At 49.9% G+C, this 22674-nt stretch overlaps 1 protein-coding gene across 1 annotated transcript in view; it reads left to right on the forward strand.

Moving 5' to 3' along the window:
- Positions 1–22674, forward strand: part of SMARCC1 (SWI/SNF related BAF chromatin remodeling complex subunit C1) — a 64467-nt gene that overhangs the window by 11197 nt on the left and 30596 nt on the right. The window contains exons 4-19 of the mRNA XM_077790035.1: positions 1232–1313; positions 2119–2211; positions 3481–3550; positions 4548–4617; positions 5845–5920; positions 6517–6642; positions 7016–7134; positions 7672–7796; positions 8492–8551; positions 9169–9206; positions 10241–10362; positions 11388–11459; positions 16261–16374; positions 17055–17208; positions 17748–17861; positions 19490–19549. Of these exons, the coding sequence (XP_077646161.1) occupies positions 1232–1313; positions 2119–2211; positions 3481–3550; positions 4548–4617; positions 5845–5920; positions 6517–6642; positions 7016–7134; positions 7672–7796; positions 8492–8551; positions 9169–9206; positions 10241–10362; positions 11388–11459; positions 16261–16374; positions 17055–17208; positions 17748–17861; positions 19490–19549 (1495 nt within the window). The remainder of the gene's footprint in view (positions 1–1231; positions 1314–2118; positions 2212–3480; positions 3551–4547; positions 4618–5844; positions 5921–6516; positions 6643–7015; positions 7135–7671; positions 7797–8491; positions 8552–9168; positions 9207–10240; positions 10363–11387; positions 11460–16260; positions 16375–17054; positions 17209–17747; positions 17862–19489; positions 19550–22674) is intronic.

The raw sequence follows: 22674 nt of genomic DNA on the forward strand, positions 1-22674 counted from the left end.
GAAATACCTGCCTGGGCTTCTCCCTCCTGAAAATCCTCTGGAGAAGATCGTGGTAACCCAGCTGGGGTGTCATGTTTTATTTAGTGGGGTCACAGGGCCTGGGGCTAAAAGCCTTGGGGCTAAGCTTTGCTTTCCTTCACCTCTGAACATTTAAGGACTGGAAAAAGGGATCTGCTGCTGGGAGCAGGGGTGTGTTTATAGGAGCTGCCCTTGGCTGTGAGGGACTGCTGTGAGCTGGGTGCTGCTTGCAGCCTGTCAGTGCCTCCCAGTGCACTGGCTGTGCAGGGCTTTGGGTTTCACACCCTGCCACCACCCCACACCCAGGGAGCCTTTCCAGAGCCCAGCAGCAGCGTGTTCCCAAACCTGGAGGTGCAGCCATGCTCCAGGTTGTGTTCTGCATCCTGGAGACACAGCTTGGAGCTTTGGGACAGGCTGGATCCTGAGGGCTCAGCCCCATCCGTGGCAATCCCTGCGCTGCTGGGGCTGGTTTGGGGCTGGGGTTGTCCCTCCTCAAGCCCTGGGGTCACCACCCCAGTCCCTCATTTGGGTTGTCCCATCCATGAGTTCCAGACGTGTTTAGGGGTCAGGAGGGCACAGCAGAGGGAATGTGGGGGCTCTCATGCTTCTTCCCAGGAGGATTTCTCAGGTTTTGTGTCCTCCCCCCATTTCTGATGGACAGCTCTCCATTGGCATTGCAGTAATTGTGATGATTTGTCTGTGAAATAACAAACTTCAAGCACCAGGCTCCGGTAAAGGCAGTGATAAAATGCTGCCATGGATTATTAGCTGCCTGTGTCCTGGGGTGGCTTGTTCTCACATCAGGCAGAGGAATTGCTGGTTCTCTGAGTTCCCAGGACTGGTGGATGGGTGCAGCTAGGAGGAAGAGAGCCACGAGAGCTCCTCCATGAGTTTTCCCATCTGCTGTTGGAATCCACGGTGCTTGTGTGTTCAGTTACCCCCGTGACTGTGGAGGAATGCACGACCCTGCTGAGGGATTGGTGGACATTGTCAGCCTTCCTTTTCCTCCCTAAACATCTCCCAGATCAGCTGCATCTGTCCATGTGGGTTTCTTGCTGGCCAGGGTGCCAAGTGCAGCAGGAGTAGTTGTGGCTGTGCCGAGTGTCCCGGCACGGCTGCCACCATCCGGTGTTCGTGTGGAGCAGGGAAGGTTCTGGACTGCTGGCAGCTGGGTGATGTGCAGTTAAAATTTGTGAATCCTTTCCCTCCACAGGAGGAGGTTTGACCTGCAGAATCCCTCCCGGATGGATCGGAACGTGGAGATGTTCATGAATATTGAGAAAACGCTGGTGCAGGCAAGGACGGTGCCCTGGGCACTCAGAACGACTTCACCCCGGCCCTCTGCAGCAATGGGGGACTCTCCCCTCCCTCTCCCACCCAGTGTAGTCACAATTCCACGTTTTTCACTTGAAAAATGCAGAATGTTTCCATTGGCCCTCTGTGGATATGCAGAGGTTTTCATTTTATTTATTTATGTGAGGAAAACCTGTTGTAAGGAAAGATAAAAGATCCCAGGTGTCCCCCTGTCCCTGGGGAGGTGGCACCCTTGGGGCTGGGTGCCTGCTCCTGAACACATTCCAGGGCTGACTTCCAGTTGGATCTAAAACTGCCTTTTTCAGGTTAACATCCATTTTACTCTCACTTTACCAAACAAGATATTATCTGTACCCATTAAGCAGCTCTGTGGAGTCTCATTTGAAGTTAAATTTTTTAACTGCTTTGTGTGAATAATAGATGATTTTTTTTCAAGCTCTGAAGCCAAGTTCAGTGTATGATGCAGTCAAAACATAACTTTCAGGTGTCCATTAGGAATGGAAACAGGAAGAACAGCAAATAGCAACAATATTCTTATTATAAAAAAAAACCTGGTTCACGTACAGTGGTTTCAGTACATAATAAAGCCTGGGCAGGGCTTTGCTGGGGAGCTGTGTGAAGGGAATGTCCCTGTCCCAGGGCTCCTGGAGCTGGGATCACTGACCTGGGTCACTCCCTGGTCTGGGTTCTGTTGGAGTTCCAGCACTGGGGATTTTTATAGGAATATGCTGATTTTTGCCACAGATCACCTCCTAATTCCTTGTTCAACTTGCTGTTCTCTCACAGAACAACTGTCTGAGCAGACCAACCATCTACCTCATCCCTGACATGGAGCTGAAGCTGGCCAACAAGCTGAAGGACATTGTCAAACGTCACCAGGTGAGTGTCACAGCACAGCTGTACCCTGGGCTGCTCTGCCTTAGCCTGGAGGCTCTGAGGACACAGGCAGCAGCAGCAGCTCCCCTCTGGAATGGTTTTTCTCCTCCCCTGGAGGCTGAAGGCTGGCTGTGCTCTAAAAGCACACCTGGACCTGCTGCCAGATGGCTCTGGCTGAGCTGGGGGCAGCCCCAGCTGATTTATTGTCAGTACAGATTTGGCCAAACCTGGCTCTGAAGCAGGGAGTGAGGCAGCTGTTCCAGATGTGTGGGACAGCAGAAGGAAGCTTCGCTCCTCGAGTGCTCGTTGGTTTCTGCTTTATTTCACTCTTTGATTGCTGGTGCTGAGCAGAGCCCAGGCAGCCTCAGGGAGCCTTGCCCTCGTAATTCCAGGTGCTCAAGGATGACTTGAGCAAGATTAATGGCTTCATCCTTAAAAACATAAACAGTCTTCTCACTTGTCTGGAGAGAAATAACCTGGAATGTGACCTCTGGATGGTCTGATGGCTTTTGTGTCAGGACAATTCACAGCTGTAGCCAAAGAGTTTCTTTTCCAGATTTAATGTATTTCCTGTGTTGTGATTATGAACCATTGTCTCAGCCTCAGTTGGGCAGATTTTCACAAGTTGCTCTTAATGATTTGGCTGATTCAGGATGGGTGTTATTGCTTAAATTAGAGTGAATGAGTCAATTTTCCTTTCATAAAGGAAGTCTGTAGTGAGCTCCACGCTGTATCCATGAGTGATTTAAGGGATTTTTAAAGCAGCTTTGTCTCTACGAGGATGTGAGGAGATGAAAACAGAAATTGTCCCTAATTCTGCTTTTTGGGCTTTCCTTTGCTCTGCCTCTGAATTCTCATCTTGTCACTAACTTTGCTTCCTCACTGTGGTGGTTATTTTCATTTTTTAACCCCTTGCTGTCATTTCCTCACTACCTCATCTCGGTACTTGTATCCCAAGTTCTCCCTGCTCCAACTTCTGTTGTTTCCCAGCTCCCTCCTTTGCTGCTGCTCAGAGCTGCCCCTGTCCCTTTGCTGAGTTGTGGGAACTCTTGTCCTTCAGCCCCTGACCCCAGAGCATCCCACATCCCACTCCCACAGCACCATTCCAATTCCTGCTGCTGCCATCCAAGGGTGGGCTCTGCAGCTCGTTGTGCTGTTAAATCAATCTCTTACGTGTTTATGGGATGTAAGTTTTGAACACCAGCTGCCTTTTGGGGTGATGTGCTGAGGGTTTCTCATGCAGTTTCTCCCCTTCTCCCGTGTTTCCCACAGGGAACAGTCACTGAAGAGAAATCCAAGGCTACCCACCACGTGTATCCAAGTCCTACCTCAATGGATGATGGTAACGTTCTGTGGCACTTTTTAAGTGGGAATAGTTTTGTAATTAATGCCATGAGAAGTTGTGGAAGTGTTCACCAGGACTGTTGCCAGCCTGCTGCTGAGGAACACTTGCTGCAGTGTGGATAATGTGTGTGGGGAGGTTTAGGCTGGATACTGGGGAAGCTCCTCCAGCCTAGGGCAGGGGTGGAGTCCAGTGCCTGGAGGGATTTCAGAGCTCTGTGGATGTGGGACACGGGACAGTGCTGAGGAATGGCTGCACTCTGATCTTGGAGGGCTTTTCCAGCCTCAGCAACTCCCTGATTCCGAGTTCCTGGCTCTCCCGGAATCCTGCAGGGAATGCTGGTGTGTGGGTGGCAAGGAGAGCTCCTCCATGAGGCTTGACTGTGTTAAAGTTCATTCTGCCTGCATGAAGTGCAAGATCTAAAAAAGCAAATTCACAGCTGCCTCTTTTGGCAAATAGCAAAAAACATTTCTTCCCTTTTTCATCTTAAATAAATTCAATTACCTGGTGGGTCATTGTCCTCAAGCCCAAGTTGCTTGAGACAGACAAAAATAAATCCCTTTTCCACATTCCCTGGCCTGTGCTGGCCACTAGATGGAAGTGCTCCCTGCAGTTTGCAGGGATCAGGGATGGTTTGTACCTCTGGCAGCAGCAGCTCAGCCCTGTGTGTGTCCCAGGCTCTGAGCCCCAGGTCACACTGTGGGGAGCAGCCCAAAATTCCAGCAGGGATTAGAGAGACAGGTTCACATCCTTGGGGTTTCTCCTGTAATGCTTCTCTGGGCTCTGCTTTGGGGATTTGGGGTGCAGGGATTGGTACTTGAGAACTGCAGGGATGGGTGGGATATTGGGAAGGAATTCCTGGCTGGGAGGGTGGGCAGGCCCGGGGATGGAATTCCCAGAGCAGCTGTGGCTGCCCCTGGATCCCTCTGACTCTCTGGAAAAGAGAATTGTTGTGCTTTTCCCTCCACATCTGACCTGGATCTCATTCCCTTTGCAGATGAGTGGTTGAGACCTGTGATGAAAAAGGACAAGCAGGTGCTGGTACATTGGGGCTTTTTTCCAGACAGGTAAAAAAAACCCAAAAACTGGGGGGAAAGCAAACCCTGAGTCTTAACTGTTTGTTGATGAAAAAGTCTTGATCCCAGTGTGCTAAGCTCGAAAAGAATTAACCAATGATTTAAAACTGCAATATCCACATCCATTTGTGGCACTGGCAGGTGGGTGAGGCTGGAAAAGGAGTTCTGCAGAGCCATAAGGCACTGGCTGGAAATTGAAGCAGATTTTAAAGCTGGAATGAGTCTTTCCTTAAACTTTAAAGGGAGAACTTCCAGTCACCTGGCTGAACTCTGCCAAGGAGATTTCACTCCAAGGGTTGTCTTCAGTCAGGTGCAAGTGACTGTTAAAGCACCCCTTTGAGAAACCTGCCCTGTGCTCTTGGAACATGTTAAAATTCAGTGTATATGCTGATAGGAATTCACTGTATTTGCAATAACTGGTTTCTGAGCCCAGGCTATGGAAGATCAAAACATTGATAAGCCAGTATTGACTTCTGTTTAATTAAGTTTTTCAGGCCACTAAAATCTGTTCACACACCAAATTACTAGGCACTCTATTTCACATGGGGCTTTCAATGGAGGAGAGCAAACAGTAATTAGACTGAAGTTTTCTATTCATACAGATGAAGAGCCTTTAAATATTTTTTTATTTCTGTCAGTAGTCAAGCTTTTATTGGTGTTTTTAAACCAGGTACACACAAAACAGTATAAAGCCAGGAATGCTTTGTGCACATCTCTCCTTGCACCTGACTCCTCCCTGGTCCTCAGCACCTGCTGTTGCTTACAAAGGACTTTGGCTTTGCTGTCGCTCAGTGCAGTTTGTTAATAAATAGACTTTTGAGGGAATCATGTGGAAGAGTGAATATAAATAATGAATGGATTCTAGGACGGAGTGCAACTTCCTCCCTTCCAGGAATCCAGTAGCTCTTGCTTTGAAGTCACAAGAACAGAAAGAAGTGAATTAGGGCAGGGTTTGGTTGGGTGACTCAGAGCTGCCTTTGCCCCCTGAATCTCTCCACACTTGCACTTGGAGCTGGTTCACTGGGAGGATTTTTACATCCTGATGTGCATTAGATGCCCCAGGACCCTCCCTGTGCCCAGTTCCTGTGGCACAGAGCAGGATTGTTCCCCGTGGGAAGCCCTGCCGTGCCAGCAGTGAGATCTGCACGTGCCAGAGCTGCTGGAAAACCATTGCTGGTGTTCCTGGTGGCTGAGCTGCTCTCTCTGACCCCTCCCCAGCTACGACACCTGGGTCCACGCCAACGAAATCGATGCAGAAATTGAGGACGCCCCGATCCCTGAGAAGCCCTGGAAGGTGAGTCTAGCTCAGTCCTTGGAGGTGAGTCTGTAACCCACTGGAAAATAGGATTTTGGGGTATAAACCTTCCTAAGAATGGTCAGAGAGAATTGTGTGAAGTATTAATAAATCAGTAATAGATTGTATAAATGACCCTAAAGCACCAGAAGGTTTTTCAGCCGTGTGAACCAAATTATCTAAAGGTGGATGTTATAACCCTGACAGTTGGTTTTGTCCCTCCAGGGAATGACCAACTCTTCCTCACGTTTTGGTGTTTGTGGCACACCTGCCAAGGGGATGTGTGTATTTAGGAGGTTTTGATGGCAATTTTCAGCATCCAAAGAACACTGGTAACCCAGAGCTGCTGTCCCAGCTCTCAGAACTGACCTCACGCTTCAGGAGACCTGAAAATGCTTGAGGAGCAGAGGTTGAATTCTGAGTCCTGTTCATCCCTTGTGGTCCTGCCTTGTGACACTGCCACAGCATGTGTGAAACCAGAGGGATTGAGACATTCAGACCTGATAAAGCTCTGGGAATGTCCTTAATCTTGGGCGGTCTCTCATGGAGTGATTTCTTCCCAAAGCATCAACCTCCCCGTGTCTCCTGTCGTGCAGGTTCATGCCAAGTGGATTCTGGACACGGATGTGTTCAATGAGTGGATGAATGAGGAGGATTATGAGGTGGATGAGAACAGGAAATCCGTGAGCTTTCGCCAGAGGATCTCCATGAAGAATGAGGAGGTGAGTGGTGCTCTGCCGAGGGGAGCCTGGGGGGACAGGAACGTCCTTTATCTCTGCATGCAAAGAGCTGGAAAAGGGAGGGATCCAGGGAGAGCTCAGAGCCTTGCCAGGGCCTGAAGGAGCTCCAGGAGAGCTGGAGAGGGACTGGGGACAAGGGATGGAGGGACAGGACACAGGGAATGGCTCCCACTGCCAGAGGGCAGGGATGGATGGGAGACTGGGAGGAATTCCTGGCTGGGAGGGTGGCAGGCCCTGGCACAGGGTGCCCAGAGCAGCTGTGGCATCCTGTTTTGGGGTGGGCTAAGGAAGGATGAAGCCTCCAGCTCTGCAGTGGGAGAATTTGGGAGTAACTCAGAACTCTGCTCCCTCCCAGCCCGTGCGGAGCCCTGAGAGGAGGGACAGGAAAGCAGCAGCCAGCACAAGGAAAAGGAAACATTCCCCTTCTCCACCCCCCACTCCTGTGGAGTCCAGGAAAAAGACAGGGAAGAAAGGGTGAGTGTTTGGAGGTTTCCAGAGGCCTGGAATTTGAGGTGAAAAGAAATGAGGAAAAGAAGAAATTCAAGAAATGTTTATGGGGAGAGCTCTGTGACCTGGGGTTCTCTAATTATTTCTGGATAGGCTTGAGGGATTATTCCTGAGGAGTATGTGCAATTCCGTATTCTACCAGTATTTTACACAAAGAAAAACTTAATTGCTATTAATGAAATAGTAATAAGGAAGTTTTTACTAGTAATTAAAACTTAATTACTAACTATGGGGTATTATGTGTGGGTGTGGAGGGGAGCACTTCAAAGCTAAAAATTCAGGGCTTGTTTATGTACTCTAATAAGACAAAACTGGAATTTTATCAAGAATGAATGTGAATTCCTCCTTCCAAGTGTAAAGCCTGAGTTGGAGTCTGTGAGGAGATGTGGGGCTGGTTCTGCCTCTGTTCCCAGAGTGGTTTCAGGAGGGTTTCACCCTCCTGTCCTGGCACCTGAGCATCGTGCAGGAACATCTGGCACAGCCCCTGTGTCTGCTCTGTTCCAGCCAAGCTGCTCTCTATGGCAAAAGGAGGGGACAGAAGGAGGAGGATGAGCAGGAGGATCTCACCAAGGACATGGAGGATCCCACCCCAGTACCCAACATAGAAGAAGTGGTACTTCCCAAAAATGGTAAAATACGAGAACACTTTGGGCTCTTTGAATGTTAGAAATGAAACCACATTAAAATTGTGTATACATTTTGTCAAATCTTTGAAATACTCCGTGGCCATGGGGCAGGTGGTCTCTGCCCATAAATTTATCTGGTCAGACATGTAACAGCTCAAAAGGGCAGCAGTGTCACCTCCTTTTGGCCTTTCAAAATACAAAACTACATTTATAAAAGACACTTCTAAAAATAGATTTGCAATGATCTGCTTAGATGTTTCATTTCACGGGCTCATGCTGGGGGAAATGGAGTTTTCTGGAGCAAAGTATTTCCCTGCCAAGCCCCCAGAAGGAGGATGTTAAATGGGTGGAAAATGTGCTACGTGTCAAGTGCTTTTAGTCCTTTTCTGGGAAGTGTTGGTGTGGGCAATAATAAGTCTGGGAAGAAGAATTCCTTGTGCATCCCTGGCCCCAGATAATTGTGGAGTCTCTCCATGTGGGTGTTCTTGGTTTGGATCTGCACTGCAGCCTTGCTGTGTGTTGGGCAGGCGGGGAGGAGCGGGGCTGTCCTGCTCTCTGTGCAGCTGGCAGTGCAGGGCAATGGCACAGACGGGCCCTTGTGCTGCCTGGGAACTCCTGAGCTGCAGACAGAGCCCAGGGAAAGCAGGCCAGGCTCAGAACTCCTGTCTGCTGCTCTCTCATCACTCCTGTTCTTGCAGTGAACCCAAAGAAGGACAGTGAGAACACGCCCGTGAAAGGAGGAACCGTGGCAGACCTGGGTAAAGCCCCTGCAGCCCCAAGCCTCACCCTCACATCCTGCTTGCAGTCCATCTTTTAAAATATATTTGAAGTATTTCTAAATCCCTCCATTTAAAAAGCAATCTCTACTTCTGCTATTTGGTTGAATTAATTCATATTTCATGCATATTCGAGTTCCGTCGTACCTGCTCTTCATTGCAAGGCTGTTTCATCATAGGCTACTGTTATTTTTATTTTTTTAACATGACATACAAGCTCTTTTCTAGCAGATGTTTTTTTTAACTGGGAATCAGGGTAAATCACAGGTTCCCTGAGCTTTGACACGAAATACAAACTTGTATTCTGTGTCTTATTATACAAGAGTCATCCAGACACTGAGAAAGGAAGTAATTAATTATGCATCCTGAAGTGTTGAGAAATTCTAATTATCCTTTCTCTGTATTCTTACCTGTTTCCTGGTCTGGGATAGGTAAAGGTGTAATTGCTTTAGTTATATGGGATCCACTTTGTTTCCCCCCTCCCTTCCCTTCCAAAAGAAATGAAATGTCCTTTCCAGTTAAACATTTGTGTTGCTGGAAGAGCTCATGGACATTTAAATGAGTTTATTGGTGTAATTCCCAATGTTTTTACCTTTCAGATGAGCAGGATGAGGAGACAGTGGCGACTGGAGGAAAGGTAACAGCACCTGCTGCTTCCTAAATTTGTTAACAACTGAGATTGTACAATCCCACATGGTTTGGGCTGGAAGGGACCTTAAAAAACACCCAGTGCCACCCCTGCCATGGCGGGGACACCTCCCACTGCCCCAGGCTGCTCCAAGTGTCCAGCCTGGCCTTGGGCACTGCCAGGGACCCAGGGCAGCCCCAGCTGCTCTGGAATTCCATCCTGGCCCCTCACCAGGAAGATTTCCTCCCCAGTATCCAACCCTGCCCTCTCTCTCTTTGAAGCTGTTCCCTGTGTCCTGTCAATATTTTAATCTCACCTTCAGCAACTTCACCTGAACTCATTTTCCAGGGATCTGTAAGATTAAATCAGTTACTGACAGGATTGAGGGTTTGTTAGTGTAAAACTCTCCAGATTCTGTGGCATGACTTGATATTTTTAAATCTAGTGTATTAAAAAGGAGAATGAGGGGACAGATGCCAAGTGTTTTCCAAGAAACATTCTTTAGATGAGAGGTTTTTCAGAGGTTTTGCTTTGTTTTTTAGGTTTTAAGACTAAATCTAAACCCTGCTTTGGCTTCCTGATCATTTCAATAGAGCTGCAGGGTAGTTTCTGTATTGAATTGCATTTGTGGCACGCCAGGCACTATTTTTAACAGATGTCAGCTCACTGAACGTGCTCAGAGTGGTACCTTGTTGTCTTTGGGGGAGCTCAGATAAAGACCTGATCACAGATACAGATCCATTATTGACACCAGTGACTCCTCAGGGTGTGCCTGTGGGACTTGGCTGTTTTTAACGTTGCTCAAACAACACCTGAGGCGTTTTGTGCAGTTCTTGACATATCCTGACCCCGTTTCGCTGCCTCCTCTGTGCCCTCCTCACCATCACTTGGGGTCAGGACTTGGAACTTGAGTTGCAGGAGAGCAGCCGTTCACAGGAGGCTTGGGTGCAGAGGGCCCAGAGCTGTCCCTGCTCTGGGGGTGTCCCAGGAGGTGGCCTTGGGGAGCTCCTGTCCTGCCCTCACCCTGCTGCGTGTCCCCCCAGGAGGACGAGGACCCCAACAAGGGCGACCAGAGCCGCTCTGTGGACGCGGGGGAGGACAACGTCACCGAGCAGACCAACCACATCATCATCCCCAGCTATGCCTCCTGGTTCGACTACAACTGGTGAGGGCTGGGCTGCCAGGGCTGCCAGGGGTGCCAGGGGCTCACGTGCCACACTGGCTGCTGCTGCTGCCTGTGGCTTCTTCCCCTTGGAGCATCTCCTGAGGAAGGGCTGCCTGGCTTGCACACACAGCACGCTCACAGGAGAGGCAGGAGGGCTTTTGTAGGGTCACTTCCAGCCAGGTTTGTTTCAGCACACCCAGGGGAAATCAGGGACAGAGGACCAGATGTGTGGTGGGCACCAGGTTAAGCATGGGAGGGCATGGGGCTGGCACAAAGGGCACTGGGCTGCAGGGAAGACAGGGCCAGCCACCAGGAATACCACAGCCAACGAGGGAACAGGGAAAGGGAGAAACCACCAGAATTTGGGAGATTTCAGGGAAGGAGCTGGAGTGGTTTGTGGTATTGTGCAAGACTCCATGGGGAAGTCTTCTCCTTCAGCCTAGGTTGGGAAAAATCTATGGTAAATTCTTCCAAGGCAAGGCTCTGGGGATTCCCCTGAGAGGGAAGGATTCAAGATTCCACAACAGCCCTGGCGATTCCTCTGAAGGGGAAGGATTCAGAGGATTCCACAACAGCCCTGGGGATTCCCCTGAGGGGGAAGGATTCAGAGGATTCCACAGGCAGGCTTCATTTAGTTTTGTTTTCTCACCCATCAGCCTGGGAGCTGAAGGAAGTGATTCTTGTTTAGGTCTGGTTCCTGTGATTTGTGCTGAAATTTTTCTGGCCCTTCTCAGGGGTTGGGAATGAGGAAGAGAATTTCAAGCAGCAGAGATCTTCACTCTGCCTCCTCAGCTGGTTTTGCTTACATTGATTTCCCTGTAATTCCCACCTTAATTCCTTTCTCTCTTTTACTTCTCTACTCATTGTCTGACCATTCTGTGTTTATCTCTACTACTGAAAGCCTTTTAATTTTGACTTGGAGGAGAAGCCACTGATTCCAGAGGGAGGACATTTGTTGCAGCTGGGAAGTCTCCTTGGAGTCAGGGCTGTCTCAGGATCTGATGCCTGAACTGCTTTTGTTGCAGCATCCACGTGATTGAACGTCGTGCACTTCCAGAATTCTTCAATGGGAAAAACAAGTCCAAGACTCCAGAAATGTGAGTAAAACCTGGGAAATGGGCAGTGACAGTGTAACAGAATAAAGGAGCTTCCCATTCCATAAATCCTGTGGACACAGCTGGGTGCGTGTGAGGCTGGTACTTCCTGCAGGGCCTGAAAGGGGGACAGAGCCACTGGCAAAGTTTGTACATTGTTGTGGTAAAGGTAAAAGTTTCAACACCAAAGTGGTATTTACCAATGGTTATTCAGGGAAAATAAAACTACTTTCTCCCAAGTAATACTAGAACAAATTATTCAACTCTGTGTGCTACAAGATGTGATCAACTCCCAAAGTCATGTTAAAATGTCATGAAAGGGTAAAAGTGGAACAGTCCTCCCTCTTCCTCCCTCTCTCCTCATGCCATGCTCCATTTCTGTATTTCTGTGTGTTGTAGATCCTGTCTCAGGCTGTGGAGTGAATTTTCTGTTCTGAGTTTGGTTATTCAGAGTGATCTTGAAAGGGCCACGGATAAAGCAAATATAGTCAAAGGGTTTTAAGCAATATGCTTGTTTCTCTTAAAATGAGCCTAAACCCTGAGATTTCACATCAAAAAATCCTGGGTTTGGACACCAGTGTGTGCTGGTCAGTGTGGGCAGTGGGACTGGCCCGGTTGGGGTCACTTGGTCCTGCTGTCAAATCTTGGCTTGGTTCCAAAGCAGCTTTTGAGGATTTTATAAGGAGTTTTTTAAAATCAAGTACTATAGGAAGTGTCTGAGTTGTCTCCTCATTGTCCTGATGTCATCTGGGCCCTTCATTGCTCATACACAGTATTCCTTGGAATCCTGGAATGGTTTGGGCTGGAAGGGACCTTAAAAAACAGCCAGTGCCACCCCTGCCATGGCTGGGACACCTTCCACTGTCCCAGGCTGCTTCAACGTGGCCTTGGGCACTGCCAGGGATCCAGGGGCAGCCACAGCTGCTCTGGGAATTCCATCCCAGCCAGGAATTCCCAATTCCCAGTCTCCCATCCATCCCTGCCCTCTGGCACTGGGAGCCATTCCCTGTGTCCTGTCCCTCCATCCCTTGTCCCCAGTCCCTCTCCAGCTCTCCTGGAGCCCATTCAGGCCCTGCCAGGGGCTCTGAGCTCTCCCTGGAGCTTCTCCTCTCCAGGGGAACATTCCCAGCTCTCCCAGCCTGGAGAGGAGAATTCCTGCAGAGGTTGTCCTTGTGCTGGATCTCTCACTGTCAGAATCTGAGCTATTGATGATTCCCAGATTGTAGAAAGTCTCTGTCAGCCCTGCTGCCAAAGCAGAAGCCATAATTGGTCTGTGCTGTTTCCAGGTTGTTTATTCTGTTGATCTCTCACATGTTCTGCTGCCCTGCCCAGCTCTGTCCTGCAGGGCAGCGTGTGGGGCTCTGCCCTCAGGGGGATGTGACAAACATTAAATACCAGAAACTCCCTGGGCTGCATTTACAAGAACGTGCCAAGATCTGTCACCTACGTTGGACAGTGTGTCCCCAGCCTGAACCAACAGAAAAATGCCAACACCACAGTGAGACATGGAGGGCATGAAGAAGGAGAAAAAGGACAAGGCACACCCAATTTCCTCCAGCTTGTCCCCTTTGGACCCCTCATCTAGAAACTTCAAATTAGACTTTTGCACCTGTGCCACACTTAATTATTACTTGTATCAAACGCTCAGAGCGTAAGATTGAAAACTCTTTTCCATGGACAGCGATCACAGTCAGTGTCTCTGGGAGCTCTGTCCAGGGGGTTCCTGACCCCTGCCAGGGTCCCAGGGCAGCCAGAGGGAAGCCCTGGATTCCCACATCCCACCTCAGGTGTGGCTGTTGGTCTGTGATGCTTTGGGTCTGGTAAAGAAACAGAAATTAGGGACTGTCCTTTTTTCTGGGGCCCTGGAGATGCTTGTCCCCTGCCCCAGGAGGTCCCTGGGGTGCAGCCAGGCTGTGCCTGGGTTTGTGACAGGGCAGAAACAGCTCAGGCTGGGATGGAGCAGCAGGTTCTGGCTGGAGGAAAGGGCAGTTTTGGGCTCTGAACAAGACGAGGCACTGAGATGGGGGCTTGGGAAATTGGGATTGCTTCTCCTTGGAGTCTTTCAGGCCTGCCTGGACAAAGCCCTAAGAAACCTGGTGACAATTCATGGTTTGAGCAGGAGCTTGGCTCCTGGCACCTCCAGGGATTGCCAGTCCTTGGTCTGTCCTCACAGCTGCTCTGCATGTGTGAGTGCAGAGTGACCACAGCTGGATCCCAGAGCCCAGCACAGCCTGGGAGCCAGGGACTGCAGAGATCCTCTTGTTCCACTCCCTGCCATTGCAAAATGGGTTTGCTCCACAGCTCATCCACCACTGACTCTGTTCCAGCAGGTTTTCTGCCCAGGAGATTGTAAAGTGGGGGTTTCTCAGAGTGAGAGGCAGCAGACAGCTGCAATGTGGGAGGAAAGTTTCCCTCCTGCATCTCTGGTCCCTGTGGTTGTCACTGCAGGCCCGGGTGCCCTTCTGCAGCTGGCATCACAGCTCAGTGCTCCTGCTGCTCCTCCCTGGTCACTGCCTGCCATGGAAGCAGCCTGGGGACTCCTGCCAGTCCTCCTGTCATCCTGGAGATCTCCTTGTGGTGCCTTTTCGGGGTTCTAGGAGCAGCACGTGGTCCTGGCTCTGTTTTCTTTTGAGATAAAAGGGGAACATCCCTTTGAATGGAGCTGAGTGGCCTTCAGCTGAACGTTCAGGCCAAAGCGCCGTGCTGGAGGAGCTCACACAGGTTCATCCTTGTGACAGCAGTGCCTGGGGTGGGCCCTGGCTGCAAAGGGATTCAGCTAAATCCTGCTTGACTTCCCACTGCTGACAGGGCTGGGCTGATGGGTCGTGTCATGGCTCAAAGCCATCTCCCTTCAGAATCAACCTGGGGATGTTTCTGCCTTGGGCTTCTCTCTCCACCTCGTGCTGTGACCTTTGCTAATAAATACTAATTCCTGCAGCCAGGACCTGTTCCTGGGCAGGTTCTTCCCCTCCTCCCCTGGAGCATTCAGAGATGTTCTCAGTGTTCCTCTGTGGAAGAAGCTCCTTTTTGTTTCTTGCCTCCCCAGCATCCCACACAGAGCCAAACACCTACTCCAGCAATTTTCTTCCAGCCAGTTGCACATATGATCTGGTCAGGAGGAAGATGTGGGATTTTGGCAGGGACATGTGCTTGCAGCATCTGCCTGCTCAGGCCTTGCCTGCATGATTTATATTTTTGGTTCCCAGCTGCTTCACGCTGTATGTGAAACATTCCCCCCTGGAAATTTCCAAAGGCAGAAATCTGCTTTAAAACCACTGTTTTACACACAGCTTTGCATTGGGTACTTACTAGACAGAGTGCTGCAATAATTTGGGTACAAAAGGACCACAAAGCCCACCTCACTCCACCCACCTGCCATGGGCAGGGACACCTTCCATTGTCCAGGTTGCTCCAAGCCCCATCCAGCCTGGATGCTGCCATCCTGTCTGTGGCAGATTGGGTTTGTTCCCTCTAAGGAGCAGGACTATCAATAATTTTATGGTTATTCTCTTCAGGATAATTTGTATTAGGAAGCATCAGTACATTCCAGAAACTTCCTGAAATGGGGGAATCTCTCAGGGATTGTTTCTGCTCCAGCTGTTCCCAGCTGTGCTGGCTCTGGGCTCTTGTCCTCTGCTTTTCAAAGATCTTTTCTTCTCCATGTTGCTGTTCTCCAGCCTCTCATCCATTAAAAACTCCACATGCAGCCACAGCAGTGTTCCATCCACTTCTCCTTTTCTGTGCAGCTTTTTTCCTTCACGCAGGGGTGCACAAGGATTATTTATCCTGTTCCTGTGTGAAGACCAGACACTGTTATTTTCATCCTGCAGCTTCTGTTCTATTGTGGGAACATTTGATCGGTGACCAAGTTACAACAGATAATTGTGTGATAATTTAAACATGTTTCCATGTGCTGCTAATCCAAACACAGGAGAAAAGCCAGAGTGAAACAGTCTGGAAGGGTGTGAATTCCACTTACTGTGGGAACCCCAGGCTTGCTCTGGGGTCCCATGTGGTGGTGAAATTTCTCCTCCAAGCCGTGCTTCCAAAGAAAAACTGCGCAGGCTCTTGCTGTTCGGTCTCAAGGCAGTTTATTGTGAGTTACCTAAAAGATTTTCTCCTTGAGCTGCTGTGGTTTGCTCACAGCTCAGGCAGAGGCACACACACACCCTGACATCCTCTCTGTCTGTGTCTTCTTCTTCTCTCTCCCCACCCAGGGCTGCTGCTATCTTTTATATGATATATTACGTGTTACATGTTTATAGTTTTCCCCCAATACCTACTACCTATATTACAAAGTGCTTTTCTACTCTAAACCAATCTGTGAGTGCCAACATCACCAAGAACATGGAGGCAAGGAAGAAGAAGGAGGAAGAACAGGATCAGCCCACTTTCCTCCATCTTAGAACTTCTGACCCCCATGTACAAAGTAAAACCCCCTGGACAGGTGTTAAAACCCCCCTGTGCAATACTAAAAAATTTCCCCTCTGTTTTGTAACTACTTTTACTATCCCATCTAACCCTTTGTGACTGCTTGTTCCACCTCCAAAGTTGGCTCAAACTCAAAATCACAGCTGTTTGCAGCTGCCTGCCAGGGTCTAAAATGCTTCTGACCAAGGCCTGGAACCTCTAAAAATGTCTGAGGGACATTTTGAGTTCCAACAACTTACCTCTAGGTGTTGGTGCTGGTTCTGGAATTGCACCGATAAAAGATCTGTGGGTGTTTCCTGGTCGGTGTTTGGGGGTTGGGTGCTGAAATGATGCTTTGAGCTGAGGGACTCAGCTGGTGGCTGTTGTGTTGCAGATACCTGGCCTACAGGAACTTCATGATCGACACGTACCGGCTGAACCCGCAGGAGTACCTGACCAGCACAGCCTGCAGGAGGAACCTCACCGGGGACGTCTGCGCCGTCATGAGGTGCCAGCCTGGAGCTCCTGGCCATTTCGGGCATCAGCAGCATGGTGGAATTAGCTGATGGTGGAAAAGCCCTCTAAAAATCGAGCCCAGCCCGTGTCTCATCCCCAGCACAGCACTGAGTGCCACATCCAGGCCTTCCTTGGTCACCTCCCTGGGAACCTCGGCAAGGCCCAACCACCCTTTCCATGGAGAAATTCCTTCTGGTGTCCTCCCTGACCTCCCCAGGCCCAGCCTGGGGCCATTCCCTCTCCTCCTGTCCCTGTTCCCTGGAGCAGAGCCCGACCCCCCGGCTGTCCCCTCCTGGCAGGAGCTGTGCAGAGCCACCAGGTCCCCCCAGATCCCCCTTTTCTCCCTGCTGAGCCTCTTCCCAGCTCCCTCAGGAATTCTCCAGCCCCATCCCAGCTCTGTTCCCTTCCCTGGACATGCTCCAGCCCCTCAGGGTCTTTGGGGCCCAGAACTGGACAGAGTCAGGCTTTGGTTAATCCATCACACTGCAATGTCCTCAGGTGTGCACACAGCTCCTGCTCTGGGATTTGTTTTGCTGTTTGGGATTAATGAAGGACTAGAGGAGCTCCTGGCTCTGGATTTGATCCAGAAACACCAGCTCTGTTTGTGCCCTCCCACACGAAGCACAAGCAAAGCTGTGGTGGCAAAGGCTGGATTTGTGCTGTTTCTTGCAGGGTCCATGCCTTCCTGGAGCAGTGGGGGCTCATCAACTACCAGGTGGATCCCGAGAGCCGCCCCATGGCCATGGGGCCCCCCCCGACCCCCCACTTCAACGTGCTGGCCGACACCCCCTCGGGGCTGATGCCCCTGCACATCCGCACGCCCCAGGTGAGCCCTGGGCCAGGAGGGGCCTGCCCCTGCCCGGCCTGGGCCTGGTGTCCAGCTGGCAAGTGTCCCCCTGGCTGGACAAGTGTCCCCCTGGCTGGGCAAGTGTCCCCCCTGGCTGGGCAAGTGTCCCCCCTGGCTGGGCAAGTGTCCCCCCAGGCTGGGCAAGTGTCCCCCTGGCTGGGCAAGTGTCCCCCTAGCTGGGCAGCTGGGGGGAAATGTCCCCCCTGGCTGGGCAAGTGTCCCCATGGCTGGGCAAGTGTCCCCATGGCTAGGCAAGTGTCCCCCCGGCTGGGCAGCTGGGGGGAAATGTCCTCCCTGGCTGGGCAAGTGTCCCCCCTAGCTGGGCAGCTGGGGGGAAATGTCCCCATGGATGGGCAGCTGGGCCCAGCATCTGGAGCAGTTCTGTGCAGAACCACTCACACGTTGCTCTCACGTTTGTTTTAGTGTCTTGGGCTTGTTCAGCTTCTCTGTTCAGTCCATGTTCTGTTGAGTGTTGGTCTGAAAACCTTGAATAACTTTCAGTTTGTGTTTGTTCCCAGATTCCAGCTGCCCAGCAAATGCTGAGCTTCCCTGAGAAGAACAAGGAGAAGCCAACTGACCTGCAGAACTTTGGTCTTCGCACAGACATCTACTCCAAAAAGACTCTGGCCAAGGCAAGTGTCCAGGGATTCTCCCTCCAGCTCCCAGTGAGCTTTGTTATTCCTCAGGTGTCCCCCACTTTGTGGCACTGAGGTGACTTGTGTTGCTCCTCCACTCCTGGTTTAGATGTCTTCCACCCCTGTGCAGGACACTGCAGTGGGAGGTTGTGCTGGAATTCTGATTTTATGGGAATAAAGACATGGGCAGCTTCCCAGAGCAGTCCACACTGTCAGCCCTCAGATGCCAAACTCACTTTGTTCCTGCTTGTCCTGCTGGAATGGTTCAGCTTCAGGAAATGATCCAAGGATTTAGGACACAGAGAGCTTCCAGCAGGATCTCTGCCTCTCCTGCTTTCCAGGCTGACAAACAGGGACCCCATTCCCACTGGTTTGGGTGTCCTGGGCAGCTGCAGGGCACCTTTGGGCACTGTCACTGCAGAGTGTTACAGAGCAATGAATGGAGACACCATTGCAGTGCTGTGGTGATTGCACAGCCTCCTGCTTTTCCCTGCTCCCTATGTGTCCCTGGAGGTGCTGTGGGAATGCCATGGTACCTCAGCACAGCCCCCAGTGGGAACTGGGTAGTGCCCCTCGTGGGTGGCATCAGGCTAATTCCATGTCATTGGTTCATTGTCCTCAGAGGTCATTGTTTAAACCTAAAAAATAACTATTTAAACACTATTTGCCACTTCAGACCATCCTTTAAAAACCTCACAAACCCAAACCAGTTCCAGAGGTATTTTTATAAGGCTGGTTTCATCTTGCATTTCATAGATTGACTTATTCACTTATTAGGGAAGGTATAAATACTCTCCAAATGGATAAATCTGTTGCTGGTTCTGGGCTCTGGCTCTGTTTACAGGAGCTGTGAACTGGAGCAGGTTTGTTGGCAGATTGCCCTGTTTGGTTTCTGTGTGCTGGGGCTTTTGGGTGTGGAGAGCAGCAGTTGGGTGACTCACATTGATTAATGTTCTGTGGGGGTTAATGAGCTGTTTGAAATGCATCTGGAGATAACATTTATTATCCTAAATAGCCTCTTCCTCTCAGTCTAGCACGGAGCCATCCAGTGGTGCTGATGTTCCCTGGGAGCAGGTCCCCAGCTGTCAGGGGAAGTTTTACCATGAATTTGGAATTTTTGTGCAATCTGAGCAGTTCACCACGAGGTCTAGATTTGGGAGCAGCAGCCCTTGGAGCAGATGATCCTGCTGGAATCCTCCTGCCTTCTCACACAGCTCATCCCCCTGTAGAGAGTTGTTAGTTCTCTACTGAGTTACTGATGAACTTGCAGATAAATTAACTTATTTTGGAGCAGCCCACTCTGCCTCCAGTGCTCAGAGGGGGTTTATTGTTCAGGAAAACCCTGTCTGCTGTGTGTGCAGGCACGGATCACTGGGAGAGGAGGGTGCAGATCCCTTTGCTTTAGCTCAGGAATTTGGGGTGTGTAACCCCCAGCTGTGCCTTCACTGAGGGGTAAATCTCATGGACCCCTGCATGGGGTGACCAGGGGCTGCTCAGCTGGAAGGGGGAGGTTGGAGTGGATCAAATCACAGCTCCTTCCCCTTCCCTCCTCAGTGTTTTCTCCAAGGTTTTATGCAAGAAGTGCTGTGTTTCACCTATTTTTTTTTCCCTCCTGTCTTTTGTAGAGTAAAGGTGCAAGTGCTGGCAGAGAATGGACAGAGCAGGAGACACTGCTGCTGTTAGAGGTGAGTTCATGAGGCCAAGCCCCAAAGGGCAGGAAACCAAGCCAGGAGGAATGGGTCAGGCTTTAAAAATCCACATGTGCATTTTTTGGAGTTAGATGACAACTGCAGTCATGGCTACAAGAGTGTTGCTACCAAAAAGAGATGGCAGGAGCATCTCTGTGAGAGAGGGGCTGCCTGGGTCTGAGGTAGAAATGAAGCATTTAAGAATTTTGTGTAAGTCAGGAGCAGGTTTTGCAGTGCAGAGAGGTATTCTCATTCAGCAGGACTCACTGACAGTGTGAAATAATGTCACTAATTCAAATAGTGGTAAATAATTCAGGTAAAGGTTTACCTGGCACTCAGATAAATATTTGGAGATTTTGATTTCCCATGCTATAGGTTAGGGAAACAGCTCATTTTGGTTGAGAAACACATGAGGCCACTGAGAAGGAAGTTCTTTGGTAGCTCCTTCATCCCATCTGTCTCCTCCTTTTTCTCCCTGGAGCTGCACTTGGGGTGTTCTTTGAGCTTTTTCTGGAAGTCTACCAAAAAAAAAATCCTGACATGACTCCTTGAGGTACCTTATAATGCAGGCTGGTGTCCCCAGGTGGCTTCAAGTGAAGCTCTGGAGCACACGGGGATGGTTGGATCCCTGGAATTCAGTGGGGATGGAGCCCTCCAGAGGAGCTGCAGAGGGTTCTGGCCTCTCACATCAGGGCATTGTTCCTCTCTGCTTCAGCAGAAGAATCTCAGTGGCCTGAAATAATTTCAAGTGCTGCCACTTCTGCAAAGAAAAGATCTTCTCCTCACAAGAACATTTTCCTGATGTAGAGGCTGCATGGCTGATTTCTTTCTTTTAAAGTAATTCAAGGTTCTGAGGATTCCAGTGTGGGGCTCTGTTTCTGCTGGGTTTTATTTGCAGAGCTCAGAGCAAACTGCAATTGCCTGATTGTTTCAGCTTTTTTGTCTTCCCATGTGTCAATAAACCCATTGAAAAGTTAATTTCCTGGGGAAAGGCCTGGAGGATGGACCTGTGTCAGTGCCAAATCAGCAGCTGTGATTCAGTCTTCACACATATGGAGTGTGGTCATCAAGCAGCCAAAATCTCCCTTTTTTTCCTATTTATTTTAGGTTGATATTTGCTGTTTAGCCAATATTTTTCTATTGGCACATGGAAAAAATTTACTTCTAGGGTGTAAAGAGCTGTTTTCCATGGCATTCTTGTAAGGAGAAACAAAGCTAATGCCGTGATATACTGACTTATTTTTTTAAAATTTATTTAAATATATTATTTAAATATTTAATATTAATAGCACTAGCATTTAAAATTCATTGGTTTGTATGTTTTTAGCTTATGATTGTACACTGCACATTGTAGCCCAATGAAATAATCTAATGACATATTGTGTGTTTAAAACAAACCAAACCCCCCCTAAATCTTGAGATTGCAATTCTGTTTAATGAGTTTAAATTAATAATGTTTTTGTTCCTCCTTTTTCATGGACTTGCTCTATGAATAAATCAGTAAAGAGTATATCAGTTCAAGCATAAGTAATTCAGCTGTAACAAGCCAGCTCAGTCCAATTAAATCCTCAGGGCAGCTTTGGGCAAATAGGCAGCGAAGTTCCAAATAATAAATCGTATCTGAAATATAATTACTGGCCTTCTGCCTGTTGACTGAATAATTTGGGGGAGGAAATAGAGTTTTGCTCCCCAAACCACCCTCCCTGCACGGCCCTGTGCGTGTCTCCACGGCTCAGGCAGAGTTAAATGCATTTTCAGCTATTTTTAGGAAGGACATTTATTGCGAGCGAGGGTTTGTCTGGCAGGAAAACAACAGACGGGGAAGGAGGAGGAGCAGAAAGCAGAAATTCAGGAGCTGAGAAGCAGAGCTGCTCTCCTGTGCCAGTGGGGTTAAAAATGGAGACAGGGACTGAGAGCCTGAAGTTAGGCAGAGGGAAATAAAGGCTGAGCAGAGAATGAATACCTCCCCGAGTGTGGCCTGCTGGGCTGAGCAGTCTGTCCTCTGTCAGACCCTTGGAAGGGGGCAGGAGGAGGGCTGGGCAGGGTTTGGGGCTGTGGATTCCCGTGGTGGGGAGCAGGCTGGCTGGCACAGCCTGTGCCAGGCCATTCCCCAGCCCAGGGCTCTCCATGGAGCTCTCCCAACCCCTCGTGCTGCTGCTCGGGCTCTTCAGCAGCTCCTGGGCGTTCTCCCCACCCAGCTGGGGAGGAGCAGGGAGCCAGAGGCTTTCTGGAGACATGCTGGGAGTTCTCCCTCCCACCCAAGTTAAGCAGGGAGAGCTGGCTGGGAGAGAGACACTTGAGCCAGGTTTAAACTTAAATCACTCTGGGAAGTGCTGCCCACTGAGGCAGCTTGGGCACGTCTCTCCAGTTTGATCCCTGTTGGATCTCTGATGCTTTTGGATTGAATTATCTGTCCTTGTAGCCAGTTTGCTGCCACGGCTTTGCAAACAGGAGCATTTTTTGCAAACATTTTCATGACCTCAGCTGACCCTCTGCAGCCACCATGTGCCTGAGGGCCCCATGCAGATCCATGTTTTGTCCTTGAGGAATTCTCAGAGCTTGCCTTTTAACTGAGCAAATACTAAAACGCTTCAGAGCTGCTCTGAGGACAGCAGTGTGTTTGGAAGGCACCTTAGAGCTCATCCCACCCCTGCCACGGGCAGGGACACCTTCCCCTCTGCCAGTAGCTCCAAGCCCCATCCAGCCTGGTCTTGGTGTTCACAGAAGTTGGTACGTACCCTGTCCCTTCCCAGAGGGAGGAATTCTGGGCACCAGGCTGGTGGCTCAGTGTGGATCTTCCACTTGTCCCTGGGAGGTGCTGAAAGCCCCAGCACAGGAACCTTGTGTGCTCTGCTCTCCCACCTTGGCCATGTTCTCCACGGGACCTCTGGCACATCCAGCCCAGCTCCGAGTTCTCCCTCCCTGCTCCGAGAGTGAAGTCAGCCTGGAAGGTTGAGATTTCTGGGAGTTCTCAGCCTTGTGAGGAGGATTTACTTGGGAAAAACTCATTTTCACACTGAGCATCTTTTGTCAAAAACTGAAATGGTTTTTTGCCTTTTCTGGGTGACTGCACCATGAGTCCTCTCAGAAATGTAAAAGTTAATGGTTCAGGGTATGTCAGT

This window comes from Lonchura striata, chromosome 1 (genome assembly GCF_046129695.1).
Source record: "Lonchura striata isolate bLonStr1 chromosome 1, bLonStr1.mat, whole genome shotgun sequence".
NCBI lineage: Eukaryota > Metazoa > Chordata > Aves > Passeriformes > Estrildidae > Lonchura > Lonchura striata.